The sequence below is a fragment of the Lepus europaeus genome, chromosome 12, assembly GCF_033115175.1.
Source record: "Lepus europaeus isolate LE1 chromosome 12, mLepTim1.pri, whole genome shotgun sequence".
NCBI classification, from domain to species: domain Eukaryota; kingdom Metazoa; phylum Chordata; class Mammalia; order Lagomorpha; family Leporidae; genus Lepus; species Lepus europaeus.
The window spans coordinates 97,224,185-97,246,636 of record NC_084838.1 but is presented as its reverse complement, the minus strand read 5'-3'; the positions used below and the strand labels follow the sequence as shown (position 1 = coordinate 97,246,636).

The following is a 22,452-nucleotide window of genomic DNA, read 5'->3' as shown; positions in this document are numbered from 1 at the left end:
ATGCTGACACAGACTTTATAACATTAAAAATTAACTCAAAAGGAATCATATGTAAAATGTGAAACTATACAACTTCTAGAAAATAACATAGGAAAAAATCTCAATGACCACCAGTATGGCAATGACTTTTTAGACAAAACATTAAAGGCACTATCAATTAAAGAAGTAATTGATGAGCTGAACTTCCTTAAAATTAAAATCTTCCACTCTGTGAAATACATCATTAAGAAAATGAATAGAAAAGCTGCAGACTGAGGGACAATCTTTGTAAAAAGACACAGCTGACAAAGGAATATGATACAAAATATATAGGTAACACTTGAAGCTCAACCATAAGAAAACAAGTTGACCAAAAAATAGGCAAAATATCTGTACAGACACCTTATCAAATAACATATACAGATGACAAATATGCAAATGAGACAAGGCCCAACATCATATGTCATTAGGAAATTACAAATTCAAACACTGATGAAGTGCCACCACAGGTCTATTAGAAGGGGATGAAGTCAGAACAGTGACAAAATCAAGTGCTGATGATTACGTGGCACAGTAGGAAGTCTCACTCACAGAGAAAGCAAAATGGTTCAGCCATCAAAGCTGTGGGTTTGAGAAAGGAAATCATTGCAACCATTCTACAAACAACCTGCCGTAATATCCACATGGGAGAAGTCAATTTAGACTGTCATAGTCCGCACAGCAATCTAGCGGTCTATACGCAATAAGCATAAAGGATCACGTGGATGGATGTTCCCATGAGTTTGGAATTAGCAGCATTTTTTTTCACCAGTATACAAAAGCACCCATCATAATGGAAAAATATGGATAATTCTGACCCCATTAGCGAATGAAACTTGTGTTTATCAGAAGACATCATTAAAAGCATAACTAGTGCGTCAAGGAGTAAGCAAAGATGTTTACAACACACCGAAGTTTATTCCAGAGTGGGAAAAAATGTTTATACTCTGAATGTATAAAGTACTCCCCTCCAGAGATAAGAAGACAGGATGCCTAGTTTTTTAAAAGGGCACAGGGTATCTGAACAGGAACTTGACTAAGAATGTTGTTCAAGTGGCTTTTAAACTTGTAAGAAGGTGTTGAGCCCCATTAGTCGCCACACTGATATGCTGCTGTACACCCACTGGAAGGGCTGGCACGGAAAGCACGAAGATGAGACTGTGTGCTGGCAAGGATGTGGAGCCATTGGACTCCCCGACTGCCCCTCGTGTAACTCTGCATGACCACTTACAAAAGCTCTTTGGTGCTGGCACCGCTGCTCACTAGGCTAATCCTCCGTCTGTGGCGCTGGCACTCTGGATTCTAGTCCCGGTTGGGGCGCCGGTTCTGTCCGGGTCGCTCCTCTTCCAGTCCAGCTCTCTGCTGTGGCCCGGGAGTGCACTGGAGGATGGCCTAGGTGCTTGGGCCCTGCGCCCGCATGGGAGAGCAGGAGGAAGCACCTGGCTCCTGGCTTCGGATCGGCACAGCCGGCCATTTGGGGGGTGAGAAAATGGAAGGAAGACCTTTCTCTCTATTTCTCTCTCTCACCGTCTAACTCTGCCTTTCATAAACAAACAAACAAACAAAAAAACTCTTTGGTGGTGTGTACTGAAATCGTACATATATATTTGTGACCTGAAATTCCTTTCCTATGTATCCTCAGAAACATACATGTACACCAAAAGCATATGAACAGTAACATACCTTATAATAGCCCAAACTGGAAACTCAAATGTCCGATACCAACAGAATGCATTAACAAATTAGAACATATCCACATAAGAAAAAATAAGTAAACTAACGCTATATGAGCATACTTCAAAAAGCTCATGGAAGGTCAAATGAAGAGATAAGGTCATCCTAGAAGGAAAAAAATGAAATCCATGCATATGAAGGGCCTTCAAAGCTTTATGGAAATTGCTTATTGTGAAAAAACTATGTATTGGATTTCAAGTTTTTCAACAAAATAAACACTCATTTTTCTGTGAACATTTTGAAGTCCCCTTGTACTTATACACAGTAACAAGGATGAATCTCATACTCAAAGAGAAGTATATGGGGCAGGTGCTGTGGCGCAATGGGCTAAGCCCCAGCCTGCAGCATTGGCATCCCATAAGGGCACCAGTTCATGTCCTGGCTGCTCCACTTCCAATCCAGCTCTCTGCTAAGGTCTGGGAAAGCAGCAGAAGATGGCCCAAGTGCTTGGGCCTGTGCACCTGCATTGGAGACCCAGATGTAGCTCCTGGCTCCTGGCTTCAGATCAGCCCAGCTCCAGCCATTGTGGCCATTTGGGGAGTGAACCAGCAGATGGAAGACCTTTCTCTCTGTCTCTTCCTCTCTCAATTTGTAACTCTACCTCTCAAACAAACAAGTCCTAAAAAAAGAGAGCAGTATATACTAGATCATTCTGTTCGTAGACGACTCATGGCCAGGCAGGCGAATCTCCAGTGTTCCATGAGAGGAAAGTGATTACTCATGGGAAGAGGGAACTAAGACTGGAGCAGAGCGACGAGGTTTTCTGTTTATCCTGATCTGGGAAGAAGTCACAATGCCTGTTCACTGTATGAAAACCCATTGAGGGGCCGGTGCTGTGGTGCAGCCGGTAAAGCATCCCATACGGGTGCCGGTTCAAGTCCCGGCTGCTCCACTTCTGATTTGGCTCTCTGCTGTGGCCTGGAAAAGTGGTGGAGGGTGGCTCAGTCGTTGGGCCTCTGCACCCATGTAGGAAACCTGGAAGAACATCCTGGCTCCTGGCTTTGGATTGGCACAGCTCCAGCCGTTGTGGCCAGTTGGGGAGTGAACCAGCGAATGGAAGACCTCTCTCTCTCTCTGCCTCTCCATCTCTGTCTGTGTAACTCTGACTTTTAAATAAATAAATAAATCTTAAAAAAAAATTGAACTGTATGCTTAGAATTTTGTACTTTTCTGTTTATCTATTGTACCATAAAAAAAGTTAATGAAATCAATAAGGCAAGGTTGGAAGTACCATATTTCAAAAGCCTCTTCCCACTCCAATGAATGAATTATAATGTATGAATTATTATAATGAATGAGTTATAATGTACGAATTATTATAATGAATGAATTATAAAGTATGACACTGCAGAGCAGGATGAGACCTGGAATGCATTCACCTCCTATTGTGCAAACACACTTTGGGGGCCCGGACGTCACATGATACTTCCTCCCTGACACTGGTGGTGTGGGGATGGTGGGGATCCACGCGCCCCTAGGCTCCAGCGAGCAGTTCGCTGTGCTGGTCCCTTCCCTTGCGCATGGATGCATGTGAGCGCGTGTGTTCAGAAGGGAGGCGCAGCAACTGTTCTGCAGGACAGGACTCAAATTTCCATAAAGTAAACTGAAGATGAGTCCATGTGCTCATTAAATTTAAAATCATGAGCTACAGCTTCCCCAAGCCGCGGGCCTCCTGGACGCAGACGTGAGTGACTTGGCAGTGTGGTCTGTGTCTGTTGGTAGGCAGTGCGGTCTGTGTCTGTTGGTAGGAAATGACACTAGCCCTCATTGGCTAGGCTGATGCGTCACTGTGGACGAGTGTCTGTCCTTCATGACTACCGAGAATGGAGAGCTGTGCTGACAACTCCAGGCCGGCTGAGCTGAAATCTACATGTAATTCCACGTACCAAATGCTAGACCGCTAATACAGGAGAGGAGAATCACCTTAAATGTCAGCCATATACCCTTACTCATTGTTGGGAACATATCCAAAAGTCACCTAATTGATGGAGAATATAACAGGATTTTGATTACTTGGATATCAGGAAGCCAGCGAACAGTCCGAGAAGACAGCATCAGATTCATCAAGCCAGTGAGAGGCAAGGTGCAACACACTGGACAAGCGTCCAACTGTAACTGACTCGCAAGTAAACAGAGCGAACTTGACAATGAGTGGTTTTCACGGAAAATTAATTTTTCAATAAAGCAAATTTGTGGGTAAATAAAATCTTACATATCCATTTACAATCACGTGGTAAAAGGAAATCCCAAGAATTCTGAAAATAAAGGTTTACTATTGAAATGTCATAGAGGTGTTTTACTGATTAGAGCCCCCCCAAATTAGCATATTTCAGTATGTATTTCGCCAGCCTAGGATCACAGAATGAAAAGTTGCTTTCAATTTCAGAAATTTAGTAATCATTCCTAGGATCCTATTCTGACTTGAAGATTACAACCCATTTTCCATGTCCTCCCAGTAATTCTGCTCTTAGCATGGATCTATTTTCTTTCCACAGTCTCCCCATATTTCTTGGCAGTGTCAGAATTTTTGGATTCTCATAATGGCCACTCTCACTACACACCTACATTTGCAGCCTCTCATTTTCCAAATTGTCAGAGCAAATTTTAAAAACTTAAAAATGCTTATACACCTTCCCCTTTGTCATTACAACAAAAAAAGATTTTAAAAATTCTGAAAAAAAAATCTGGAAAAACAGAGAAAGGGTTTAGGATTTAGAAAACTCCAAATTTTCTTTGCTGATAAAAATAAGAATGTGGTACATATAAAGGAAGTGCTTTTCTTTATTACTGAAAGTGTAATTACACACACACACACACTCACACACACTCACACACACTCACACACACTCACACACAGCACAATGTGAACAGCTGTCAGGAACAGCCAGAACAATGCCAGCAATCCCAGCTCGACTCCTTGAGAATGCTGGATAGGGACTCACAGGGTTGAACATGTGTTGGGGCAGTTTTTGAATAATATCACTATTGTCCTTAGAAAACAGGATCGAGTATGTATTAGCAGGATATAGATGTTATTCACAAAATTTTCACTCACCCTAGCAGTATTAAATACAGAAAACAGTCATCATTTCAGGGGTGGAAACCGTTTTTTCTGCCAACAGCCATTTGGATATTCACAACATCATTCCTGGGCCATACAAAATTATCAACTTAAAAATTAGCTTGTGGGGCCAGCACTGTGGTGTAGTGGCCTAGGGTTCTGCCTGAGATGCTGGTGTCCCACATGGGTGCCGGTTCTAGTCCTGTCTGCTCCTCTTGCAATTCAGCTCTACATGATGGGCCAAGAAAGCAGTGGAGGACGGCCAAGGGCTTGGGCCTGCACCCACGTGGCAGACCTGGAGGACGCTCCTGGCTTCTGCCTTTGGATCAGCTCCGCTCCTGCCAGTGTGGTCATCTGGGGAGTGAACCAGCAGATGGAAGACTTTTCTCTCTGTCTCTCCCTCTCTCTGTACCATAGCCTCTCAAATAAATAAATAAATCTTTTAAAAAATCTGATTGTTATTGATTGGCTGAATTTTGAGTCCCACCCATGGTTGCCTTGGCAGGGCCAGACCAAATGATTTCACAGGCTGTATATGGGCTGGGGGCCAGACGTTCCCCACTCCTGCGAAGTGGCAAAACATCTTGACTCAGGCTTCAGGGGCAGGACCAAGGTAAATGGCGACTCTAAAGGCTGCTGAACCAGATGCTGGCTCAGCAGAGAGGCTACGAGATCTTCTGGAGAAATGAAGGAAGAGGCTGAGAGGGAGGTAACCCAGCACTCATGGGTCGCTGCTGCAGGTGGGCGTGGGGCTCTTTGAGGGGAGCTCATGTGAAGCAAACAGTGGCAGAACCAGCACAAGGAACAGTGGCCCTGGTTAAATTTGCTCCAGAAACAAGACAACCTATTTTTTGCAACAGAAGGGGGTGGGGCAAATCTGTACTTAAAAAATACAAGAGAAACAGAAAACAAGGACAAAGAAGTAGAACCCAAAGGAAGGGGCTCAGTGACACAAACCAGACACACCGGCTGAACACGGAGCAGCACCGCAGAACGGGCACAGATGCAGCTTTGCTCTCGGTGCCTCCTGCAATGGCTGGTTCTCAGTTTCACTGCCAGAGCACGTAAGTTGCAAAGACTCAGAAGGTGGACAGCTGGCCTCTCAGACTAGACACTTCTGGGGTGCAGCCAGCCTACTGCTCTCCCCCAGGTCTGCTGGGTGGAGGTGGCTTCACTGGCATGTGCATTCTGTCTAAGCTCACTGCATTGCTACATTAAATGTGCAGATTCGTGGACATTAATTTTACACCAATGAAGACGCCGTCTTTAGACATTTTCTGCTTTCCCTGAATTCCTGGCATTTACTCTACTTCCCAATAACAGGAACAGATCCTATGTATTTTGTTAAACTGCCGGCTTCTCTATCATAGCTAGCTAGCTCTTCAGTGCACATACTGATGTGTGTCCTTTTCTTTGGTTTACTTTATTTAATTTTCATTTAACTCTCGTATTTGCTACTTATATTATCATTTCTTTTTAAATCTGTACCAATGTTTGAGGTAAGGTGGTTGTTTTGTCAGCTTTTTTCCAGAATATGTTATTGAAATAGGAGGGATAATTTCCCTGCTTTCTTTAATAAATGTCAGAAATATGATTTCTCAAACACACGGAGCTAACTCCACTGAGAACCAATCACAGCAGCTGTTGTCTTGTGATTGGCAGCACTGTTGTGTTCTGAAAACACAGCAGCACGGTGCTGTGTCCACTGCAGGGGAATCTGGAGACGACGGTGCGTGGGTGCACTTGTTAGTACCCTGTGACTGGTAACACAGACTCCTGTCTGATGAGTACCCGTGTCCCTCATCCTGAGTAAGAGCAGGGCCCGTGAGGACGTCGTCATGGTGCAGTGGAAGAAGCTGCTGCCTGGGCTGCCCACATCCCGTTCCGAGCGCTGGCGTAGCCCCAGCTGCTCAGAACCTCCGATGCCGCTTCCTACAGTGCATCTGGGAAGGCAGGGGATAAGGCGCAAGTGCTTGGACCCCCCCCCGCCCCCACTCATGTAGAGACTGGCATGGAGTCCCTCCCTTCCACTCATGTAGAGACTGGCATGGAGTCCCCCCCTCCCACTCATGTAGAGACTGGCATGGAGTCCCCCCCTCCCACTCATGTAGAGACTGGGGTGGAGTTCCCCCCTCCCACTCATGTAGAGACTGGCGTGGAGTTCCCCCCTCCCACTCATGTAGAGACTGGCATGGAGTCCCCCCCTACCACTCATGTAGAGACTGGCATGGAGTCCCCCCCCACTCATGTAGAGACTGGCATGGAGTCCCCCCTCCCACTCATGTAGAGACTGGCATGGAGTCCCCCCCCACTCATGTAGAGACTGGGGTGGAGTTCCCCCCTCCCACTCATGTAGAGACTGGGGTGGAGTTCCTGGCTCCTAACTTTGGCTTGACCTAGCTGCAGCTGTTGCAGGCACTGAAGGAGTGAACCAGTAAATGGAAGACCTCTTTCTCCTCTCTTTCTCCCTCCCTCCCTCCCTCCCTCCCCCTCCTCCTCTTCCTCCCCCTCCTCCTCCTCCTCCTCCTTCTTCTTCTTTTCTCTCTCTCTCTCTCTCTCTCTCTCTCTCTCTCTCCCCCTCCCTCCCTCCCTCCCTCCCTCCTCCTCTCTCATCTCCCCTAGCCCAGTCCTGTCACTCTGATTTTCAAAAAAATAAGTGAATCTTTTTAAAAAACAGTAGATCTTGCTCTGATGGCCAATGATCCAATCGCAGTTCCTAAACAGCAAAGGCAGGAGCGTGAGGAACAAAAGCTACAAAGCCAGTCTGCATCAGATGCTGCCCCTCGGGCTTGGGAGAGCATGTTCAGGAAGGAGGGGGAGGAATGCTGGGGCACTGAGGGGGACCCAGCCCGCGGCATTCATTCTGGAGCCATGAATGACATCTAACTTACACCCTCCCTGTGCTGTACCTTACAGATCAGTGTCTCTGAGAGAGAAATGCTGCTTCCCAAAGACGTACTTTGTCCTTTCTGAAAACTGCTAGCACATATAAGTAAGAACAAAGCCAAGGCTGTCACTGTATGAGAGTGGTTTACCTTGGTGTCCCTGGGATCAGTGCACAGCAGTCAGTTCCAGGGCCCTGCATTCTACTCTCAATGTTGCCACCAACGAGCTGGTCCCTCCAGGTGTCTGTGTTTTGCCCATGAGTGGTTTGGGGTTGGTGAATGATAACACACTGATGGCTGTCTCTCTGATCAAGTCCTTGTAAGACAGCATGTCTCGGCACCCTGCTCTCGGGGCCATCGTGGGAGTCCTCCCTGCAGAGCACCGCACTGCCCCGCACACTCCCAGGATAGAGGAAACCTGGCCTGTGAATGACGGCACACAGCAGACTTTCTCTGCGATCTGCATGAGGCGTGACGTGGGTCAGAAATGCAGATCTGGTTGACGATTTAACCAGACTCTAAATTAAAGCCCCTGAGATGTGGTGCGGAGTCTACCTGAATTCTCCGAAATTCACAAATCAACAGACTACCTCTTTTTCTTTCTTTCTTTCTTTTTTTTTTTTTTTTTTTTTTTGACAGGCAGAGTGGACAGTGAGAGAGAGACAGAGAGAAAGGTCTTCCTTTTGCTGTTGGTTCACCCTCCAATGGCCGCCGCGGTAGCGCGCTGCAGCCGGCGCACCGCGCTGATCCGATGGCAGGAGCCAGGTGCCTATCCTGGTCTCCCATGGGGTGCAGGGCCCAAGGACTTGGGCCATCCTCCACTGCACTCCCTGGCCACAGCAGAGAGCTGGCCTGGAAGAGGGGCAACCGGGACAGGATCGGTGCCCCGACCGGGACTAGAACCCGGTGTGCCGGCGCCGCAAGGCGGAGGATTAGCCTAGTGAGCCGCGGCGCCGGCTGAGACTACCTCTTTTTCAACGGCCAAACCCTACCACCCAATGTTCTGTAACCTAAATGTATTAAGCTGTAATAAACTTTTCTAAAAATAAACCTCAAAATTTTAAGCTTTAGAACTGTGTTAAAGCTTATATGTACAAGGTTTTCTACCTAATGAGAAATTTATTTTTAAAAGAAGAAGAAAAGGGAAAAAAGAGTTGATTATGGTTTGTCCTTGTGCTACACACACCGTGGTTTGGTATGTGTATCCTGAGTCTGAGGGTGAATATCTGGTTAAGCGGGCAGACTTGAGCACTCTAGTGCACATACTGATTTGTGTCCTTTTCTTTGGTTTACTTTATTTAATTTTCATTTGACTCTCGTATTTGCTAATTATATTATCATTTCAGTAACAATTTGGTCTCCGGTTTGCTTTGAGGCCTCTTCCGAGGGGCCCCATCTGAGGAAGCCACCCTGGGCAGAGAGTGCCCAGTGCCCTGGGGAATCACACCACCAGCCCAAGGAATGCATACCTTAAAAATTTGTGCAGGTACTGGCGGCTGCAGGGTGACCAGGAGAAGACCCCGTTGCGTCCTGCCAATGTAGGGGACATGATGTTGCCCTCAGACTTTTTGCACACGTTCCCTTCTCCATCATGGACCATGCCAAAGCTAGGAGAGAGAGAAAGAGGGGGGGGTGCTTTCTGAGTGAAGGACAGCGTAAACAATCCAACACACTCCAACAAATCCAAGTCGAGGCTGTGAAGACTCCCCTCCCTCTGCCGTCTGGGAGGCGGAAGTCAAAGCCCTCCCAGCGTTGCTGAGAATGGGTGTTTACAGACTGCTCTAGAGAACAGGCCGTTCAGCAAGCTGCAAGTGCGCACCAGCATCAAACCCAGGTGAATGTCAGAGGCCCGCTGAGGGCAGATGCTTTAAGTACTTAGACACCAAGGCATTCCAAAGGGGTGGCGAGGAGAGCTCGCTGACATCTTCTTGATAAGGATAGCACTGCTTTATGTGTCTCCTGCTGCTCCGCAGGGCTGTCGGAATTCCCAAGGGTGTCTGTTGGAACTACGGTGCCAGGTTCCCAGGTGGTAACTGATGACTCAACAAGGAGAGAGCTCAGGGGGCCGACACTGTAGCACAGAGGGTAAAGCTACCACCTGCCAGGCTGGCATCCTACATGGTGCTGATTCATGTCCTAGCTGTTCCACTTCAAATCCAGCTCCCTGCTAACGACCCAGAAAAAGCACCAGAAGATGGTCAAAGTGTTTGGGCCCCTGCCATTCATGTGAGAGACCTGGATAAAGCTCCAGGATCCTGGCCTCTGTCTCTCCCTCTTTTTCTATAACTCTTTCAAATAAATAAATAATTTTTTAAAGAGATCATGACACGTGAAGTTTTCAAACTCGTTTCCCAGACCTTGTCCGGGGCTGCTGGATGCTTACCATGATTCAGAAAGAATAAAAATATCACCTGTGACTCATGATACGATACCATTCGGTCCCTGTGCTCTGTTGGGGCTGCTGTCCCAGGCTATCTCTGCCCTGTTGGGGCAGCACCTGGCCTGAATCCCCACAACCCTTCGGGCATTGTTTGAAACAGAACCTGTTATTCTTGGGTGAAAAACACTGTAGGACTCTAGCTTTGGCTTATAAGACATCTCCAGTGCTACAGGACCCAAAGATACAATCTGTTCGAGGGGCTCCACCTCCACAGTGTCAGTCAGTGTCGCCTCCCAGTCACTTGGGAAAAGTGCAGCCTTGTTCTTGTGCAACTCACACTGACCTGTGTTGCTGCCTCCCTCCACCAGGATGCCTACTTCCTCAGCTCCCAAAGCTGTGCCTGTGGGACAGCCTCGGACTGGCACCGTCAGCTAGCCCAGAGGAGCACAGCACATGCCCCGGGGAGGAAAGCCTACAGGAACCGGAAGCTCACTACGGCCCTGCAACCTCTTGTTAAGGACCATATGGTCTCAGAGATGCAAGACCTAACTGGCCATTAACGGTCCTAATGAGTGATACCCACAGGAAAACGGGAAGGCAAGAGAGAGAGGAGCAGAGACGCTTACGGTGGTTACTGCATCCAGGGGACCTTGTGCTGTCAACAACTGACCATGAGTAGGACAGAAAGCACCCACACAGGGCAGTGGGCTCCAGAAGGGGACAAGAGAATCAGTACTTGCTGTCGACACTAAACACACATTCTTCCTCCTATGTGAAGCTGTTTAACCTAAGTTTTTAAAAATCTCCCATTTACAGGCCGGCCTTGTAGTGTAGCAGGTAAAGCTGAGGCCTATGGCACTGGCATCCCATATGGGTACCTGTTCGTGTTCCGGCTGCCCTGCTTTTGACCCAGCTCCCTCTAATGGCCCTGGAAAGCCAGCAGAGAACGGGTTTGGGCCCCTGCACCCACAGGGGAGTCCCAGATGAATCTCCTGGTTTCACCTTAGCCCAGCACTGGCCATTGCAGCCATCTGGGGAGTGAACCAGCAGATGGAAGATCTCTCTTCTTCTCTCTCTCCCTCTCTCTCTGTAGCCCTTTCAAATAAATAATAAGCAAATCTCTTTAAAAACATCATTTATAATCACACACTACGGGTGGTTTTAGCATGTGGCCCCCATCTTCTGACAAATCCTGACTGCAACCCTAGAGGAGACAGGTATAACACCGTGAGCATGGGGAGAGGCCTTGTCCAGGGCTTCAGTCAAGGCGACAGCCTGTGTGAAGGCCCGGGCGGGACCCATCTGACAGTGTAACCGAGCATGATGGAAGGGTGGGGCGAGAAAATGTGGCTGCAGGCACTGTTGGATTTCCACACCATTCCTGACCGTACCAAGGGTGCTGCAGGTGCGTCATGTTAGCCTCCACCCACTCTCCCAAGTTCCATTAAAGGCATTTAAGCAGGGGCAACCACATGGCAGAGGAAACCTGTCATGGCTGTGAAAAGAATTCAGGCTGAGGTCCCAGAGGGCAGGCCGCTGTGGGAAGCAAGCAATGGAAACGGAAACACTAACCCACCCTTGCCTGGCCTGCCCTTAACCTACTTATGGGGACGATGTACTAGGGCCCAGCAACAGTCCTGGATACATTTGCTTCCACTTCTGCCTGCATTTCTAAGGAATTCAGAGCCTTAATATCTTGGCCTCCAACTTCTCCATCTAAGGTGATTTCAGTGGTTCTTTCAAGCCTCAAGTGTCAAGTTCTGCTGATGCAGTGGCCCAGCTGCGAAACTCAGCGAAGCCTCCAGAGTGCATCCTGGACGTAGGCTAAAGGGCGGACCGGGCCGTTGGGGTATTCAGACAGCCCTGGAGGATTCTCATGCACTGTCCCAGCCCCCGTTTCCTGGGTCGCGTACTGCGAGGTAGTGAATGCCCACCCTTCAGCTCAGAAGCACTACGAGGGGATCACAGGCAAGAGCAACAGAGAGAACAGAATACATCTGAAAGACAAGGCTGGCATTCGGCAGGCAGCTAGGAAGCCTAACTGCTGTTCAGATGACACATGCCAGACATTTTTGTCCCTATGTACCATAGCACTTTATTTAAAGTGATTATTACTCTATGTAATACTCTATATACATACTCTGTTATAGTAGATAACAAATTCAATTCAAATATACTCTGTTATAGTAACAGAGTACATATATATATATCAGAGTATATATATATATATATATATATATATATATATATATATAATAACAGACCTTTCTTCCTCTCTTTATCCCTTACTAGTTTATAAGTTTCTGAAGGACAGCTACTGTCCTCCTCAGGGCTCATAGCCCCACCACCCAGGGAAATCAACAACTGAGAATTGAGTCTCCACTTGTGCTTGTTTTGTTTAAAGATTTACATTTTATTAGAAAAGCAGAGTGACAGAGAGGGACAGGGAGAGAGAGAGGGGGAGGGAGACAGAGAGAGATAGATCCATCCCACTGGTTCACCCCCAAAATGGCCAAATGGCGGGAGCTGGGCCAGTTCAAAGCCAGGAGCTCAGAACTCATTCTGGGGTTCCCACACGGTTGTAGGAGCCCAAGCACTTGGCCATCGCAGGTGCATTAACAGGGATTTGGATCTGAAGCAGAGCAGCTGGGACTCAAACCAGCACCCTAATGTGGAATGAAAGTTTTGCAATGGAAGCTTAACCCACTGCACCACAATGTTAGCCCCTCCACTTGTTGGTTAAATGAGTAAAGGACAATTTTCCATCTATACCAACTCAAATACCCAAATATAAGTGCATCTTCACACTGAGTTGGATTGGAGGTTACATTTGCTGTCAGCTTATTTTAACGTCTTCTGTAATACTATCTTGAGTGATTCATATTTATTCGCTGGTAACGCTATACCCAGAGGGATGCCTGTCCAAGTATTTCAGAGGTTGTGTAAGTTAACTCTGGCTGCACAGAGACAGCAGTTAGGGAGACAGACACCCAGGAAGGGACTCAGGGGCCAATGTCATTTGGTTGGAAAATTCCACCCTTGGTGGGATGATGATGACCTGGGCAGGATCGAGAGGACGGAGCCCTGATGCAGGCTTCTCCTGAGGGGCACTGGTCCCCATGAGGCGGGGCTGAGGGAGACCGCAGTCAGGTGCTGATCAGGAGATGTGGGCAGAGCAGACAACCGCAGGGAGCCTGGGCAGTGCAGGAAGGAGCTCAGGTGGCATCTTGCTCTGTCATTCACAAGCTGCTTGTACTAGGCAACTTCTTCAAGCCCTGCGCCTCGGTTGTCTCATCTATAAAGTGCGGGAATAAAATATTCCTCATAAACCGATAATACCTGGCACCATGCACCCGACAAAGGAAAATTTCAAACTTGTATCCCTTTCTCTGGTTCTGATGTGGTTCTGGCCAAACCAGTCAACACCTGACGTCACTCAGGCATGCGTGTGGTATGAATGTGTAAGGGGTGTGTGAGGTTTGACCAAAGGTTCGTTCAAATGCTTCTTGGACACAGAAACAAATAAGAAATCTTAAGATGACTGGCAATAAAGAAGATTTGTAGGGACTGGTGCTCTGATCTGCGGGGCTCCCAGGGGCAGCCTGACAATCAGATCATGTTATGATTAAGTGGCTCTCTCATTTCAATATTCCACAGATCCTTCAATCACCAACTACTTCTCTGACTCAGTGGAAGGGGGCCCAGGCTTACGACAGCTCAGTCATGAGTTGGTGGGCGGCGGACATCACTCTCAAACACTGGAACTGGCACGTAGTATCCCCGGGGAAGTATGGTTCAGCCAAGTGGTGTGATAGGACTAACCAGTAGTGACACAGACTCTGCTTCTTTCAGGAAGACCTCCCTGATGGTCACTTTGTGGTCCCCTGTAGTGCCGACAGCCTCGTTCCTCCATCTCTTACAGAGCATGGCTGTTCTACTTTTCCTGTTAGACGTGTGAAGGCCATGGGTCCCTGTACACCTTATACATCCTACTCAGTGCCTGCTGGCAGGATACAAATTCTACCCAGCAAAGGGGTTGGTAAATTTAGGGAAGGACAAGAGACAGACTGATGGATCATGAATATTTCCAAGCACGGTCAATGTGTTAATAGTGGCATGATGGTCTTCAGTATTTAAGCCTATTTTATATAACAGGAATGTTCGGCTCAAATATCTCATGCGCCATGTTCACAATGCTTTACTGGTATTACAGAGGTGAAACCTACAGAGGAGCTCGTCAGATGACAACCCCTGCACAGAGGCACGTGCTGACACTGCTACACTGCCTCTGGAATCTGGGACTCAGGGCCCTCCCCATAAGGCGACAAGTCTTCCCCTAGAACGGGGGCTTTTCAAAGGATTCATACTCAGAGGATATGCTCTCCAAAAGCTGCTTCAGTGCCAACTCTTCACCACCTGCATCTGGCAGACTGCATGCCAAGTGTCACATGATGTCACACACCCAGGGGACTAGCCCCATGCTACCAACTTCATGCCAACCCAGACTCAACTCCATGCACTAAAGGAGAACACACACTTCAGTTCTGTTCCAGCCTCTCCTCCTCTCTTTTCCTACTCAAATCCAGACACCATTCTTCACAATTTCTATTTTTAGGTCAGATTCCTCAGCGTAAGTTACAAGACATTTTGAGATGAAAACCATTAAACTTAGAAGGAACTGGATGAGCATCAGTGGAGTTCTGTATAGACATGGAAAAGCTTCCATCCCAAATCATGGTCTTGATGTAAACAGAACAGAAGAAATAAATTCACCTTTGAAATAGTTTCATGTCTTCAAAATAAAAGTCCTAAAGATGCAAAATTACTTTTACATTTTTAAAGTACAGAACTCAAACACTTGACTCTGCTTGGGACTCATTGCCAAAGGTAAGTAAAGGCACACAGTCTATGAGCTGACACCTGACCCATCCGCTGATTCTACAACTCTTTCTGTAAGAAATACTCTTTACTGAATGAATGAACTGAATAAATGTGTTTGTCTTCAATTCACCTAAATTCTTGAGTTTTATTTCTGAGTCTTATGTGTCACAGATTTTCCTATGCCAAGCAGTTGTCATCGCTAACGACCTGCTTGAAATACTCACTTTTCAGTTGTTCACTTGCCCACTCCCTGGCTCGCTCCCTCTTCGCATCCCATTCAAGCTCATTTGCTGAATACTCACCACAGTCTCCCTAAGTCAGGGAAGCCAACATAAGCAATTGTCCTGGATGGTGTCTCCTGTTGGAGCTACAAGCAGGATAGCTTGGCAAATTTTGCAAAAAGGGCTCCACAAACAGTAGGCATTGCTATCATCATTGCCATTGCGAGAACTACTACCACTGTCGTTATCACACATGCTGGCATTTTATGCATGGCAAAAGCACGCACAGTCACGGGGATGTGTGAGACGGGGGTCATCAGGAGATACTGTCAGCAGGCAGCCATCACCAAGGCCTGTGATGCCAAGGAGGACAGTCTGAGGGGACCCCAGTCACCCTTGCAGCCCACTGTGAACTGAAATGTCATCTGGTGGTTCAGGTCTTGACTCCTCGCTTTCCCCCACACGACCACTGATAAATCGGGGCTCCCAGTTCTCGGTGTCATGCACAGGGCCAGAGCTCAGGCAGGCTTTGATCACTCCTGGAGGCCAAGCCTACGAGCAGTGAGGCCGCTTTCATCCCTCCACACAGCTCCTTGCCTTCCCCCACCTGCGTTCCCTCTTTCAAGTAAAACCACTTTTTTTTTTTTCTTATTTGGAGGAAATTCTTTTTCCATCTAGACCCAGTCTGAGTGAGGGAAGAAAACATTAATAATTGACTTCTAAGAAAAATAAATGTAAACGCTCACATTTGTTGACTTCAGTTAAGCTCACCACCTGCAACGACTGGAGCTGCCAATGCCTGTATCTCAACTGTTTATCAAACGCTGACTTGCTCAGCCCCTGGTGACTGAGATATTTCTTGCCTTGATTGTTTAATTAAATTCAGGTATGGTTCAGAGGACAGAAAAGCCCCATGTCGTTAGAATAATGAGAGTTTTTGAAGTTTTAACTCTAGCAGACTATTAAAAACACAATCATGTTTTAACTGAAAGCTTCATAAAGTGCAGTTGTAATTTTCTAAGTAATGAAATAGTCAATCATTACCTGTAATGATAAAGGGATCAGGAATGGGATATACAGATTCGTTTTCAGGTCATCAGTTCACAAAGCCAAAGCCTGCATAGTCCCAGTGGGACTCCATTCAGCACAGGCACACATGTGGACGCACACACACACATGTGGACGCACACACACACATGTGGATGCACACACACACATGAACACACATACACACGTGGATGCACACACATGTGGACACACACATGGACACACACATGTGGACACACACACGTGGACGTGCACAAACATGGACGCACCCACATGTGGATGCACACACACGTGGACGCACACACACATGTGGACGCACACACACGTGGATGCACACACACGTGGACGCACACACATGTGGACGCACACACACACGTGGACGCACACACGTGGATGCACACACACATGGACGCACACACACACTCATTCTTTGCACAGGTGCAGATGACAGGAGTCTGTGACCTCAGCCCATTTTTCAATAAAAGATGGAGAAGCTGTTTTGAAAACCACAAATCACAATCACTGCTTTTGTTTTTCCCTTTGGAAAAAAAAATCAGGTTGGAAGTAAAAAGCCATAGAAAAATGATCATTCCTGATTGTACTTTTTCTAGGAGGAATGCCTACACGGCAGCATTTCATGACTCTCGGTGACAAGTTTGTTCAATATAAATGAACCCCCTCTACAGACTTGACTGGGTGAGTCAACATCTCTATGGCAGTCGCCCCACACAAGAAGGCCCCGGGCCCCATCCTCTACAAAGATGCACTTACTTGTGTCCAGACTCGTGGGCGATGGTGAAAGCCAGTCCAAGACCTGTATCTTCATTGATGGTACAGCTGCGATATTTACTACACATTCCACTTATGGGTGCGAATCCTATTAGGCATAAAGACCAAAAGGGCATACAGCAGTGTTGATGTAATGAAATAGAGGGAATTGCACACTTAGTTTCTTTCCTAGAGCGAGATCTGGTTTTCATCCTGATTTGGGGAAATATGAATGGGTAATCTTTTGGACAGTCATATAAAGGATACTTGATAACGTGACAGGAGGGCATCTATTTCCAGGAACCAAACGATTCTGCCCCAGGGAAAGCAATGCACGGTTCTATGTGATGTTCCTGGTACAGGACATGACTGGTGTGAAAGAGAAGACAGGAGTACTGCAGATGGAGGAGAATTCCCTCCTTTTCCTGTATGTGTCTATGTTCTCAAAACCCAAATGAAAAGTACTGTAGAAATGGCTGTGTTGGGAGAGCCCTCCCCCCCGAGGTCACTCCCAGGTTCACAGCCATTGCTTAATGGCTGTGTTGGGAGACCCCCAAGATCATGACCAGATTCAGTGCCTCATATTTGTCACTATGATCATCTGTCAGACCCACCGCCATGATTTAGTAGAGAAAAGGGACCCAGAGAAAACTCAGCAAAGGGCAAAGGCACACAGGGAGACATCCAGGCAGAACTAGGCACAAACTTCTAGGAACCTTCTTCCAGCGACGTAGCACAAGATGTGCCAAATTCCCCTGCTCTAAGTTGTGACAATGAGGATAAAATGTTGGTCTCTTAGAGACCCCGTGTCCAGGGTTTTTACTGGAGGATGACCATGGCCCCTGTTGCCCAACACATATCGAAACTCCAGCCTCCCAGAAGGAAAACAGGTGATAAGCTAAAACTTCACTATTTGCACAGATGGTTTAGCACATCAGCCACTTTTCTCAGGTTGTGTGGAAGGAACCATCTGAGAACCTAAATTCTCAGAGGCCAGCTTTGCCTTCAGGGCTTTCCAGAGACAAGGAGCCAGGCTACTATGTTAACTCTGTTCTGGACAGTAGGACTGACCTCCACTAAACAGGGTCCTATCTGAAAGTTCTCATAATAAGAATCTCCCTCCATAAGAACTTGCAAAGAAATACAAAGTTAGGGAAAAAAAGTCCAGTTGAGTCCTGGTTAGTACCAGAATGTTCTCCATTGACCACCTGAAAAAAAAGTCATTGTTGTCCCTCAGATATGCACAGCTCTTCAACATGTTAAAAAAGTGCTAGGATTGATATTTACAGGGAGATGAGAAAATGGGAAATAGGATATAATGTTATACTATTTCTACACATATTCATGCTTGTACTATCTCTGCCAAAGAGACACACTTAAACCTGTTTAATCCATTCTCACAAATGATAGAAGAAATGGAGGAAATAAATTATTTCCATGTTCGATGAGATACGAACTCTTGAATGTGTTTGAAACTCTTCCTTGTGCAATATCACCGTTGATGAACAAAAGTATACTATCATGTTTACAGTTCACGCAGGGGTATGAGTCTATTCTTTATGACTTTGCAACATCAGCTACTGTTTGTGACTAAGAACAACAGATAAAATGCCCCCACCCAAGGTCACACCCCACACGCAGCCCTCAGAACTCCCCAAAGGCTCCTACCCAAAGTGTCGCAGGGCTCGTTCTTCCAGGAACATATGTCCAAGCCAGTCAGCAGGATGGCATGGTCATGGCGGGTCCCGTCTCTCCCCATCAATCCAGACTGCCACTGGCAGAAGCTGCTTAAGGTGTGGTCGGCATGATGACTTATCACCAGTCCTGGCTATGCACGAGACCACGCCCCCACGGCAACAGAATGAAAGCATGTTACGATGCATTGTCCTAAAAGCAACTGCCATTAACTTGAACTTCGAATATATACCTGGATCTGAAAGCACGTAAGCTAACATAAGGGTGTATTACGTAAAGCCTCTACAGAGTACATGTAGACACTGACATACCTTTTCTAGCTATACACATATACACTTTGGATGTGCCTGGCTGACCCCAACTGAATGGTTAGTGACTCAAGGTAACTCATGTACATGATGTGTTTTCATTCAAAGTCTTTGAAAAACACTTAACAAAACTATATAAAGCAACAGAATGGTTTATAAGTGGCTTTGCACACAAGAACACACCTAGACATGTTCATTGCAGAAGTAAATTGCACATGTGGACTTTGCAATCAATGGTTGTCTCAACATTTATTGTTCAGTGTTAAATGAAGTAAGTTTCCTTCAAAGGTGACATGTTTACAAGTCAATTTGTAAATCTTTGTTTCTAGAAAATAAATGCTAACTAGGAGACTACATGGAAATGGTGATCTTCACCCTGAGCAACAAGAAGGTTCAGAGTGCAGAACATCAGAACCCCGCGGAACCGAAGGACGTGGGGGTGTGGCAGAACGTCCATCAGAAAGGGCCGCACTGTGGTATCTGAGCCTTGTTGACAGGACTGCTCAGTTTGTCTACAGCTGGTCAGAGAAAGCGAGGTGAAATCATAGCTCCCTTTCAGGACCTCATTTTACTGAAAGCGCTCACTGCCGGTGTGTCTAGTTAGATGTTTTGTCTCTCCCCGATCAAGATTTCTACTTCAGTGTTTACTCTGCTATTCCAGAGAGTCAAACATACCTAAGCTAAAGGCTCCTCTTAAACATGAAGGCATGCCTTACATTCTTTAGCTGGGATCTCCAGGAAAACTGCATTAATTAAAGTTAACACAGGTGTACGATCAAACGGTAACCTCGCTTATTCTTTGCAGCTTGGATGAATTCCAAGGTGAAAACGTTTTAATACAAAGAATAATTAACCTGTCACCTGACATGTCCTGCTCGTGAGGCACCCCCACCCCAACCACACACTCACACAAAAGACAGCTGAGTGCGTAGCTTCCTTGACCAGTGGGGCGAGAAAGGGCCCTGCCCACACACACCACCCCTGCGTGCAGAAAGAGCAGCATCCCACAACTGTCACGTCTGTGTTCTCATGCGAGATGGCACGTGTCGTCTACAAATGTTTGTTTTATAATTGAGGAAACTGTGGCTAACAAGATGCTCAGACGAAGTCAGCAAGGGTAAAAGTGAACACTGGCTTCCAACCAGAGTCCGCTGTCCACTCTCCAAGCCAAGCTAGTGGTCAGCCTGGCACAGCACAGGAGGGAGCACCTTTCACAACTGAGATGCTCCTGTCCTCCTGCCATGAACGGCCCACACTCATCCTCCCTGTGCACTGAGGTCCACTTCGCCCCTGCAGGAGGTCTGTCATGGAGGCAGAGGAGAGTTTTCACCCCCTGCTACCAAGATCCAGCATTGTGGCACTGTTTGGGTCTTTGGCTGCAGTGAGAGTTGTATGACCAACATTCCAGAATCTACATAAAAATAAAAACCTGAGAGTGAAGGTGGAGAGGGCCAGTGCCACCAGCCTGAAGAACAGGAGGGGACAGAACAGCAATGCAAGGCCAACAAACGCCTTCCAGCCACAGACACATCTTCCGGCAACAGGTACCCTCCGCCCAGTGGACTGAAGACACACTTTGTATGTAGGATTCCTAGTGTGTTTCCCACCCACAGGGGTAAGGCAGCTCTTCCGTTCTGATTTCCTCCTAACCCAATTAAAAGACTACTCCTTACTATCCCTGGTAAAAACATAAAATACTTTTAAAAACTGAAAGGAAACTCATAGCATGAGACACAAAACATTGAGTCATTTTTGTCTCCCCAAAGAAAATCAAGAGCAAACATATTAAAGGGGAAAAGTGCAAAACTGTACATTTATTTTTCTGGGGGAAATAAAACTACTGGTTTCCAAGATGGAATACCTGTTCATCCTCTAGGAGAATCAGACCTACAATTGCAATGTTGATGTTTCCTCCTATTGTACCATCCTTGAATAAAGCCGACACCTGAAAAAGACAGGATACCCACATCAGCCTGGTACAGGACAACATTTTCCTGCTCACTGGTGAGGCCCGGAGTCCTACTGCTAAGGCCGAACCCCTTGTTCTTCAGTGATGCAGAGTGGAGTTTTCCTGTATTGCTGCATGAACAGGTATAGACAGGCCTAACCACCAAGGCAGAACCCATGTATCCGGGGCAGGGAAATAAATGTTGCCTTTGTAGGCTGATGGGATCCACTCTCATCCTCAAACAGTCAACCTCTGGTTGAGAGGTGTCCTTGCTGGAACACATGGGGAATTCTGTGGGTTTTTAGTCCTAGATATGACTACATAAACTGAGCATGCCCCGAGCCCCCTGGCAAGGAATCCCAGAAGCGCAAGAGGAATTTTTGGGATAAGACTGAGAGGATGCAAGAAGGAGAAGGGGAAAATGTGGTCAGAAGGTGATGAAGAAAGACTCAAAATGGGAGGTAGAGTTATAGGTAGAGAGAGAGAGAGAGAGAGAGAGAGAGAGAGAGAGAGAGAAAGGTCTTCCTTCCATTGGTTCACTCCCCAAATGCCTGCTATGGCCAGCGCGCTGTGCCGATCCAAAGCCAGGACCAGGTGCTTCTTCCTGGTCTCCCAAGTGGGTGCAGGGAGACTTGGGCCATCCTCCACTGCCCTCCTGGGCCACAGCAGAGAGCTGGACTGGAAGAGGAGCAACCAGACTAGAACCCAGCACCCATATGGGATGCTGGCACTGCAGGCGGAGGATTAACCAAGTGAGCCACGGCACTGGCCCCTAAGTGAATCTTAAAATATGAATAAAATGAGATACTTTTTGGAAAAGTATAACTTTACAAAATTAAAGCAGAAGAAAGCATGAGTGAATTGACATAAGTAACCAGGAAGGTCTTTCTAAGTAAGATATGGAAGAAAATAGGAAATCAATGGCTTTATAAAGCCACCAAAAATGTCTGTGCAGTGTAACACACTAAGAAAAAAAAAACTACATTAAAAATATCTTGAGGGGCAAAATTGAATGATTACACTTTTACCTTTTAGAGTAAAAGCTTTTTAAAGCTGGAAACATGGCTGCTGCTAAATACGAGGACAAACAGGCAGAAGTGCAAACGGCCCACACTCAAGGCATGGCACTGCACCACAGGCACCACCACTCTAACAGCACAAGTCAGTTCTAGGAACTCAGCCTTTGGGACCCTTGCTAAATACTTCTTGTCAGCACACCTTCCATAATCACAAATATAGCATTGCTTATAATGTATATAGCCAATAATATATATAATATACAGCAAATACAGCATTGCTTATAATAAAAAAACACAATCGACACAAAAAATCAAAACAAGAAGCAATTTGAATATGTATAATGGCCTCAGGGGAATTTTTTTCAAGTACAGTTGTATAATTAGAGCAGAAAATCATTAGAAGTTGGCCAGTTTGAATCCATGGTAATCACAGTCAAGATTATATTATTATTATTTGGTCCCTGAGGCTGTAGCGCACATTTCTATA

At 46.6% G+C, this 22,452-nt stretch overlaps 1 protein-coding gene across 1 annotated transcript in view; it reads right to left on the bottom strand.

Moving 5' to 3' along the window:
* The window catches only part of LOC133771077 (A disintegrin and metalloproteinase with thrombospondin motifs 16-like), a gene marked incomplete at its 5' end in the record, with an annotated part of 66,091 nt that overhangs the window by 4,220 nt on the left and 39,419 nt on the right, over positions 1 to 22,452 (bottom strand). The window contains 4 exons of the mRNA XM_062206800.1: positions 9,168 to 9,305; positions 16,999 to 17,104; positions 18,664 to 18,823; positions 20,860 to 20,943. Coding sequence (XP_062062784.1) covers positions 9,168 to 9,305; positions 16,999 to 17,104; positions 18,664 to 18,823; positions 20,860 to 20,943 — 488 coding nt within the window. The remainder of the gene's footprint in view (positions 1 to 9,167; positions 9,306 to 16,998; positions 17,105 to 18,663; positions 18,824 to 20,859; positions 20,944 to 22,452) is intronic.